Source organism: Octopus sinensis, linkage group LG28 (genome assembly GCF_006345805.1).
Source record: "Octopus sinensis linkage group LG28, ASM634580v1, whole genome shotgun sequence".
Classification (NCBI taxonomy): domain Eukaryota; kingdom Metazoa; phylum Mollusca; class Cephalopoda; order Octopoda; family Octopodidae; genus Octopus; species Octopus sinensis.
In genome coordinates, this window is record NC_043024.1 from 7,788,168 (window position 1) to 7,799,217 (window position 11,050).

The following is an 11,050-nucleotide window of genomic DNA, read 5'->3' on the forward strand; positions in this document are numbered from 1 at the left end:
GGCTTACAAAGAATAAGTCCTGGGGTCGATTTGTTCAACTAAAGACAGTGCTCTAGCATGGCCACAGTCAAATGACCGAAACAAATAGAAGAATATATATATATGTAAGAAATTGAGATGACAAAAAGAATAAACAATTCTGTTATGAACTCCATTGGCTTACAGTTGTTTCTGCTACAACATGCAATGCACTTTGAGTGCATAATTGTTTATTCTTTTGTCATCTCAATTTCTTAATGCTGCTCTGTACTCCACTGATGCTTCATTCTGAAGCATACTCTTTTACTTGTTTCAGTCATTTGACTGCCTTTCTGGAGCACCGCCTTTAATCAAGCAACTCAACCCCGGGACTTATTCTTTTGTAAGCCCAGTACTTATTCTATCGGTCTCTTTTGCCGAACCACTAAGTAACGGGGACATAAACACACCAGCATTGGTTGTCAAGCAATGCTAGGGGGACAAACACAAACACACACACACACACACACACATATATATATATATATATATGCGACAGTCTTCTTTCAGTTTCTGTCTACCAAATCCACTCACAAGGCTTTGGTCAGCCCGAGGCTATAGTAAAGGACACTTGCCCAAGGTGCCACGCAGTGGGACTGAACCCGGAAGCATGTGGTTGGTAAGCAAGCTACTTACCACACAGCCACTCCTGCGCCTATGTATATTCAGCCTTAACACCAGGTTATTAGTATTGCTATGGCTAAGCAAAATATTAAAATAAATATACAAGTGGCTGTGTGGTAAGTAGCTTGCTTACGAACCACATGGTTCCGGGTTCAGTCCCACTGCGTGGCACCTTGGGCAAGTGTCTTCTACTATAGCCTCGGGCCGACCAAAGCCTTGTGAGTGGATTTGGTAGACGGAAACTGAAAGAAGCCTGTTGTATATATGTATATATCCCCCATAACCTTAGCAATTTGATAAAAAGGAACCAATAAAATAAGAACCATCTTAAACCTTAGTAACGGGGTCAATTCAATGAAACAAAACCCTTCGAGGCAGTGTTCTGGCATGGCCGCTGTCCAATGATTAAAACAAGTAAAAGGAAAACGAGTAAAGTCTGAATAAGAGGTCATGAATGGAATGCCTCTGATCATAGGTATACTCGACCAGTATTGACCTGGAGTTAAACAACAACAGTGACCCTAAGAAGAGATGCAAAATAGGATTCTTTTACTTGTTTCAGCCACTAGACTGTGGCCATACTGGGGCACCACTAAATAAGGTTTACTCAATCAAATCAACCCCTAGTAGTTAAATTTGAAGGCGGGTGCATATTCTGGCTGTCTCTTTTTTTTTTTTTTAGTCAAACCATGAAGTGACAGGGACATAAACAAACCAATACTAGTCATCAAGCAATGGGAGGGACGCATACACAAAGACACACGCACACACACATAATTTTTTTTTTTTCAGTGGTAAGAATGAAGTTTCTAAAATGGTTAGAGAAATTCAAAGAATTGCTTTGGTCCAATGGTCGAACATCTGTCATGTTTAACAGAAGATGTGGGTTTGAATCCCACAGGCTGCCTTCAAATTTTTACAATCCAAAGGGTTGTTTTAATCTAATACTTACACACTATTAATCATAGCTTTATCCACTTCAAGTTCGACTGATAAAAATGAATTATTTCACGTTCTCTCAAAGATTCTAAATTCCTATGACATCAGCAACACATATATAGGGCATGGGTTTTGTTGTTGTTCTTTCTCGAGCCATGCCTGGCTCATAAGGGCCAGTTTCCCGGTTTCCTTGGCGTATAGGTTCCCCACCTGGACAGGACACCAATCCGTCACAGGTGAGCTGCAAGATGCAGGAGGAAAGAGTGAGAGAAAGTTGTGGCGAAAAAGTACAGCAGGGATCGCCACCACCCCCTGCCGGAGCCTCGTGGAGCTTTAGGTGTTTTCGCTCAATAAACACTCACAACACCCGATCTGGGAATCGAAACCGCAATCCTAGTCGCGAGTCTGCTACCCTAACCACTGGGCCATTGCGCCTCCACATATAGGGCATGGGGGTGTAGTAAGAAGCTTGCTTCCCAACCACATGGTTCCGCGATCAATCCTACTCTATGGTACCTTAGGCAAGCATCTTCTACTTTGGGCTGAGGCTGACCCAAGTCTTGTGAGTGGATTAGATTAATGGAAACTGAAAGGAACACATCATATCTAGATAGTTGTATAGATAGATAGACAGATAGAAAGATAGATATCTGGATTTGGCTTGTTTATGTACCCATAACTTAGTGGTTCAGCAAAAGAGATTGATAGAATAAGTACTGGGTTTGATTCATTTGAAAATTCTTCAAGGCAGTTCTCCAGCAGGTCACGGTTGAATGACTGAAGCAGGTAAAAAATTAAAGAAATTTACACACATGTACACATATATAATATACAAGAGAGGCTTCCACACAGTTTCTTATTTCTTTATTGCCCACAATATATCGACCCCAGTGCGTAATTGGTACTTAATTTATTGATCCCGAAAGGATGAAAGGCAAAGTTGACCTTGGTGGAATTTGAACTCAGAACGTAAAAAGACAGACGAAATACCTATTTCTTTACTACCCACAAGGGGCTAAACACAGAGAGGACAAACAAGGACAGACTAACGGATTAAGTCGATTATATCGACCCCAGTGTGTAACTGGTACTTATTTAATCAACTCCATAAGGATGAAAGGCAAAGTTGACCTCGGCGGAATTTGAACTAAGAACATAGCAGCAGACGAAATACCTATTTCTTTACTACCCACAAGGGGCTAAACACAGAGGACAAACGGATTAAGTCAATTATATCGACCCCAGTGCGTAACTGGTACTTATTTTATCGACCCCGAAAGGATGAAAGGCAAAGTCGACCTCGGCGGAATTTGAACTCAGAACGTAACGGCAGACGAAATACCGCTAAGCATTTCGCCCAGCGTGCTAACGTTTCTGCCAGCTCGCCACCTTCCATACTGTTTCTGCCTACCAGATTCACCCACAAGACAAAGGTCACCCCAGTGCTACAGTAGAAGACAATTGTCCGAGGTGCCGTGCAGTGGGACAGAACCTGAAACCCCATGATTGCAAAACAAGCTTCTTAACTACACACCCATACCTGCTCCTATGTAAATGGAATGTTAATAAGATTGATGGGATGTGACCAGTGGACATTAAATTCTTCAAACATGTCAGCGACCGTCTCAGAGGATTCTTCAAGTCATTCTGCATCCTAATTAATCTTAATCAATTATTTTGATATGCGGACCAGACTGGTTGGGACAGCCACGAGACTAGATCTACAGGGGGAATGCGCGTGAGTGTTGTGTGTTTGGGGGAGGGGGTAAATGTGATGAATCTGTGTTTCTTTTGTGTGTGTATATAAATATGTCAAGATGTAAGGACATTGTCATCATCATCATCAGCATCAGTATCATTAACAGCTGTGTAATGTCTGGTTTTTACAAACTAACAAGGTTTGGACAAGGAACTATACATGTGTGTGTGTGCATAAGTATATGAACATATATATGTGTGTGTGTATATATATATATATGGTGTCCTGTACTCATATATATATGCATGTATATATACATATAGATGTAAGTATGTACATATATGTATGTATATATGCATATGTTTTATTTATTATATTGTTATTATATATATATATATATCATCATCATCATCGTTATAAATTCAGATATATAGACACACACACATACACACATATATATATATATATTCATAAATTCAGATATATACACACATATATATGCGTATAATATATTTTTTATATATAAAGATATGCATACATATATTTATATACACATACACATATGAATATTTACATATGAGATATGAATATACAAACGCGTGTACATAGTTACATGTGTGTATACATTACAATGTGTACATGTATGTGTGGGAATATATAAGTACATAAGTATGTATGTGTGTATATATATATATATATATGAACACACATTCATACATACATTCAGACACACAAACATACATACATAAATGCATACAAATATACATACATATAAATGTATATATAAGCATGTAATTAGTGAAAGATTCATTAGTCATCGTTAACCAACACTAGCTCGTTTCAAGCAACCGCAAAGAAGTAAATTACATTTGGTTTGTATGCCATTAGCTACCATTTCTGTTCTCTTGTTGCTATCAATAATGTTGCTCGTGTTAATAATATTGTCTCTGTTAATAATATTGCTTATGCTAATAATGTTCTTTGTTTTAATGATGTTTTTTTAATAATGTTGTTTGTGTTAATGATATTGTTTACTAGCAGTATAGCCCGGCGTTGCTCGGGTTTCTTTTCTTTTCGACCCTTTAGAATTGGAATTTTTGAAAAGTAAATATTTTGCATTATGTAGCTTGTTATTCTCTTTAAGTGAACATTTTTCTGGTTGAAATACACCGAAAAATGGCGACACAGCAATCAAAAAATCATAAAATATAGAGATTTTCATAGAAAAAAAGCACCTTTTTGATGTAAATAATTTTTGGTGTTAACATGGTCCGATTTGAATTTTATCTTCTACGGAAGGAAGAGCAAGCCTTCTTCTATCATACTCTCAATTTTGGTCAACTGCACTGCAGGGTCTCGGAGGATATGGTGTTAGTTGAAGGCTACCAAACCTGCCACCGCCTGGCATTGCTCGGGTTTGTTTCGACCCTTTAGAATTGGAATTTTTGAAAAGTAAAAATTTTGCATTATGTAGCTCGTTATTCTCTTTAAGTGAACATTTTTCTGGTTGAAATACACTGAAAAGTGATGACACAGTAGTCAAAAAATCGTAAAAAATAGGGGCCAGTCAGGCAGGCCTGGCATCTGTCACATTCAGATAGCGCCTTTTACGTGCCACTAGCATGGGAGCCAGTCAGGGGTATTATTAACAGGGCTGGACATGCATGGTTGCAATCTCACTTTAGTTGCTGGGTCTTCTCAATGACAGCATATCTCCAAAGGTCCCGGTCTCCTGTCATTGCCCCTGTGAGGCCCAATGTTCGAAGGTCATGCTTCACCTCACCCCACGTCTTCCTGAGTCTACCTCTTCCTTCTACAGTTAGGGAGCAGCACTTCCTTACACAGCTATCTTCATTCATACATAACACATAACCATACCAGCATACTGACAACCAGATAAGGGATCGGGGGACCCTGTCAAAGGATTTTTCCATGTCAACAAAAGCCAGGTACAGAGGTTTATCTTTGGCTAGGTATTTCTCCTGCAGTTGTCCTATTAGAAATATAACATAAGTGGTGCTTTTCCCTGCCACAGACCCAAACTGCATCTCATCTAAACTGACCCTCTCCCTAATTAGTTGGGCTATGACCCTCTCTGTGAATTTCATTACCTGATCCAACAACTTGATACCTCTGTAATTATTCCTATCTAATGCATCACCTTTACCTTTGTAGCAGTTGACTATGGTGCTGCTACAACAGTCATTGGGTATGACTCCATGTATCACCTGATTGACTATACAAGTGACTAGACTATAGGATGTAGTCAATTTGACTAGAATGTCCACCAGACCGGTACATGAATAGGTGACTGGCAGGTTTCCTGAAGTTAGTATTACAAACCATAAGATCATTTGCATTGCAGAACTCCAGCAGCCAGGCAGTGATATCATAATAATTAACACAGATACATGAAGGAAAATCATAAAACCTAGATTGAAAGAAACTTTGAAAATTGCTCATGGTGTTTCAGGAAAAAAACTGCATTTTAAGGGTGAAATAATAAGTGACGTTACATTTTGTGGAAAAACCTTAAAAATCAAAGTTTTTGTGCTCGGTAATATGACAAATTTATTTGGAACAGACTGGATGGAAGTATTTAACTTATAGGACCTCCCCATAAATTTGTTTCTAAAAGAAGCCATCAGAGGAATTAAAAAACGAATTAAGATTTTTCCTGAAGTTTTTCTCATAATAATAATAATAATAATAATAATAATGAAATTATTGTATACAGTGCTCAGGTGCACCACAACTTGTCAGAAAGTGCATATAAAGTATATGCAGTAATGTACAAATGTCTGGGAAGTGAACATGCTTGTGACTCAGGTCTTTGCACCAAACAAAGACTACAGTAGACAATACTTGCATAAGGTACCATGCAGTGGGACTGAAACCAAAACCATGTAGTCAGGGAGGAAACTTCTTAACCACACAGCCATACATGTGCCTAGCCTTTCTTTTGTTCATTTCACAATAAAATCCCTCTCAATATTTCTTCCTTTGTAAGGCATCAAGCTGGCAGAATCATGAGCATGCTGTAAAAATGCTTATCAGTATTTCATCCATCTTAATGTTCTGAGTTCAAATTCCACCAAGGTCAACTTTGCCTTTCATCCTCCTGGGGTCAATAAGATAAGTACCAGTTGAGCCCTGGAGTCGATGTAATCAACTATCCTCAGTCCCCTGAATTTCAGACCTTATTCCTAAAGTAGGAAGGAGTATTTCCACTTTTGTTCAGTTAACAATATTATGAACTCCTAAACTTTTCATCTCAATATTTCTTCATTTCTTCAGCTCCCAAGATGGCCCCTAAATCTTCCATGTCAGCTCTTCTCTTCATCGGGTGTCTGCTGTTCCTTAATGTCCAAGCCAAGGAAATTGGACAGCTTGTGAGTTTTTAAGAGACTTCTTTTCTTATCAATTTTTGTGTTTTATTATTACACTAGAATCAAAAGGCAGTGAGCCGGCAGAACCGTTAGCATGCCGGGCGAAATGCTTAGCGGTATTTCATCCATCCTTATGTTCTGCGTTCAAATTCCGCCTAGGTCGACTTTGCCTTTCATCCTTTCGGGGGTCGATTAAATAAGTACCAGTTCAACACTGGGATCAGTGTAATTGACTCATCCCCTCCCCCCAAAATGCTGCCCTAGTGGCAAAATTTGAAATCATTATTATTTTTGGATGTTAACCATGTGACTATGAAGTATAATTTTGTATGTGATGAAGCAAATTTTGCTGAACCCTAATTATAATTATACTCGTAATTACAGAATTTTTGTATATATATATATATCTGGGAGATATCTTATAATAGTAGAATAGTAGTTTTTAACTGCTATTTCTAAATTTTGGTATGTGATGAAGCAAATTTTGCTGAACCCTAATTATAATTATACTCATAATTATAGAATTTTTGTATATATATATATATATATATGTATTATATATATATAATAGAAATATGTTACAAAAAGAAAATAGAAACTACACGTGGTAATGTAAGGGCAAAGTAAGAAAAATCAATGAAAATGCACATTGGAAATCAAAAAAAGTAAAGGCTTTTGAGAAAGATATATACAAAAGATATATACAATTAGATGAACCGAGGTAGGAATAAAAGTAATAAAAGTCATTATTGTGAAATTATTAAAGAGATTCAAAAGCATACCGGTTTCGTGAATTTACTAACTATTGCTTTGAATACAACTATTCATTGCTTTGAATGCACAACTATATATATATATATATATATATATATATAATATATATATATGTATGTATATATATATATATATATATATATATATATATCCATCTATCAATCTATATCTTTCTACCCATCTATCTAAGTACCTATATATAAGCAAACTCTATCTCTGTCTCTCTCTCTCTTTGTCTTTCTCTGTCTCTTCGTCTCTTTTTCTCTCTTCTGACAAACCCATAAAAACAAATTAAAAAACAAAAACAACAAACTGCTCTAAAAACCCCTAAATGCTTGAGCTGTGTTCTGTTCCCTCTTGAAAGGTGTCCTGTTCAATGAAGGCCTGCGTCGAAGACCCTGGCAAGTACTTCGAATTCAATACCAGCTACTACGTCATGCGTACCTGTGCTGATGGAATGTTCTACGATCCATTGAGGTGTGGATGCTCCCTTTACTGTAAGTCAACCCTTTTCGTCTTCAGTCAGTTGTGGTAGTGCTTTTGTTGTTGCTGTTTGTTTGTTTGTTTGTTGAGCGAAGCGGTCTTCGTCCCAGTGGGAGAAGTCCGAAACGTGGTCCTTTGCTATTTGTAAGACCCACAGAAGAGAAAGCAGGTCAACCCCCGACACCGAGAGCATCGACGGATGGATGAATGCGCATCCAGGCTCAGCAGTTGCATAGGAAGTTGGGGACAAGAAACAGGAAGAAAGAGTGAGAGAAAATTGGAGCGAAAGAGTACAACAGGGGTCACCCACCACCTGACGGAGCCTCGTGGCGTTGTTGTTGATATCATAATTGTTGTTGTTGCTGTTGCTGTTGAGCGAACGGCCTTCGTCCCAGAGCTCGTCAGATGGGAGAAGTCTGAAACGTGGTCCTTTGCTATTTGTAAGACCCACAGAAGAGAAAGCAGGTCAACCCCCGACACCGAGAGCATCGACGGATGGATGAATGCGCATCCAGGCTCAGCGGTTGCATAGGAAGTCGGGGACAAGAAACAGGAAGAAAGAGTGAGAGAAAATTGGAGCGAAAGAGTACAACAGGGGTCGCCACCACCCCCTGTCGGAGCCTCGTGGAGCTTTAGGTGTTTTCGCTCAATAAACACACACAACACCTGGTCTGGGAATAAAAACCGCGATCCTCCGACCGCGAGTCTGCTGCCCTAACCATTGGGCCATTGTGCCTCCACTTGATGTTGGAGCGAAAGAGTACAACAGGGGTCGCCACCACCCCCTGCCGGAGCCACGTGGAGCTTTAGGTGTTTTCGCTCAATAAACAGACACAACACCCGGTCTGGGAATCGAAATCGCGATCCTCTGACTGCGAGTCTGCTGCCCTAACCATTGGGCCATTGCGCCTCCACTTGTTGTTGCTGTTTATGCCACAGTTTAGAAATTTCAACAGATACGAAGTAAATAATTTCTTGGAGGAACTCAAAGTAGATAAAGCTACAAAATGATAGCATCTTTTATTTTTTACTTGCTTCAGTCATTAGACCGTGGCCAGGCTGGGGCACTGCTTGGAGAGATTTTTAATCGAATTAATTGACCCCCCCCCCCAGTACTTATTTATTTAAGCTGGTACTTATTCTATCAGTTTCTTAATGCCAAACTGCTAAGTTAAGGGGATGTAAACACACCAGCACCAGTTAACAAGTGGGGGACAAACACAGACACCCACACACATAGACACACACACACACACACCACACACACACACACACACACACACACACACACACATATGTATATATGATGGGCTTCTTTCAGTTTCCATCTACCACATTCACTAACAAGGATTTGGTCTGCCGAAGGCAATAGTGAAAGACACTCACCCAAGGTACCATGCAGTGGGACTGAACCTGAAACTATGTGTTTGGGAAACAAGCTTTTTACCACACAGCCATGCCTGATTGTGTAGAATATTAGGTTTAAAAACCCCTTGGATGGAAAAAAAGCCTCTAGAAACGTTAGCACACTGGGTGAAATGCTTATCGGTATTTCGTCTGTCTTTATGTTCTGAGTTCAAATTCCGCCGAGGTCGACTTTGCCTTTCATCCTTTCAGGGTCAATCAAATAAGTACCAGTTATGCACTGGGGACAATCAAATAAGTATTAGTTATGCACTGGGGTTGATTAAATAAGTACCAGTTACACACTGGGGTCAATTAAATAAGTACCAGTTACGCTCTGGGGTCGATATAATCGACTTAATCCGCTTGTCTGTCCTTGTTTGTCCCCTCTGTGTCTAGCCCCTTGTGGGCAGTAAAGAAATAAGGGGGTAGTATGTGGTGCAGAGTACTGTTTTTAGAGTATAATAGTGATGTGAGGATGAGGATGATGACAATGAAGAGGGCAATGATGCTGATGAGGATCATGATGTTGACAATAATGATGATGACAATGATGATGATGATGGTATTGATAAGGATGTATTAATTTATATCATTAAAAAGGAGGGGGACAAGGGGGTACGAGGGGGACATGAACAATGATCATGGTGTTGGTGATGACAATGACTGACGATGATGACAATGACAAAGACGATGATGATGACAATGATGATGATGACAAAGACGATGATGATGATGATGACAATGATGATGATGATGATGATGATGATGACAATGATGATGATGACGATGATGATGATGATTATGATGACAAAGACGATGATGATGATGATGACAAAGACGATGATGATGATGATGATGACAATGACAATGATGATGATGATGATGATGATGATGATGATGACAATGATGATGATGACAAAGACGATGATGATGATGATGACAATGACAAAGACGATGATGATGATGATGACGATGATGATGATGATGATGATGACAATGATGATGATGACAAAGACGATGATGATGATGATGACAATGACAAAGACGATGATGATGACAATGACAAAGACGATGATGATGACAATGATAAGCTACAGTAAACTAAACCAATGTTATTTTTCTCTCTATTGCAGATCCTGGTTTCCTACAAAAGGTCGGTTACACACACTACATCAACCTTCTCAGAAAGATAAGGTACATCCCGGTCGTCCACAGCGACTAAGGAGGAGTTCCCCCTGCTCTGTCCATGGATCAAATCACACTAAATTCAAAACAAGAGCCCTCACAACAATTTTAACGTTGCATTTTGTTTCTTTGTTGCTGTTGCTCTCGTTTTTTGTTTTGTTTTCAAGCCAAATGAAATAAAAAGCTAAATTTGATCAATTTAAAAATATTGAATATTTTGTTGTTTCTCTTTTTCACTACCTTTCCATACATACATACACACACACACACACACATATATATATACTAGCAGTATCGCCCGGCATTGCTCGGGTTTGTAAGGGAAATAACTATAAAGCATTTTTTAGAGAGTTATAGCCAAAAAATAGCAAAAAAATGGGAAAAAAATTATGGTAAATTTTTTTGAGAGTTAAAAAGGTCGAGTTGCGTCCCCTAGACAGTCTGTGGTTTGTGTTTCTGATTCTGGACCCCATGTCGAATTTATCGATTTTTTTCAGAACTGTGGGAACTTTTCAAAATTTTCGCTGCGTTA

The 11,050-nt window shown here is 39.0% G+C and overlaps 1 protein-coding gene across 2 annotated transcripts; it reads left to right on the plus strand.

Annotated features, from left to right (window-relative positions):
* Window positions 1-4,049: 4,049 nt before the first annotated feature.
* LOC118768338 lies at window positions 4,050-10,731 on the plus strand. Of its 2 annotated transcripts, none has more exons than XM_036514597.1 (4): window positions 4,050-4,152; window positions 6,578-6,672; window positions 7,808-7,940; window positions 10,467-10,726. In XM_036514597.1, the coding sequence occupies exons 2-4, from the start codon at window positions 6,586-6,588 to the stop codon at window positions 10,553-10,555; spliced, it is 309 nt and encodes a 102-aa protein (XP_036370490.1). In that variant the 5' UTR covers window positions 4,050-4,152; window positions 6,578-6,585; the 3' UTR covers window positions 10,556-10,726. The 2 variants fall into 2 exon arrangements, with proteins under 2 accessions (XP_036370490.1, XP_036370491.1); XM_036514598.1 differs by having other exon boundaries at window positions 4,096-4,138; window positions 10,467-10,731.
* Window positions 10,732-11,050: the final 319 nt, after the last annotated feature.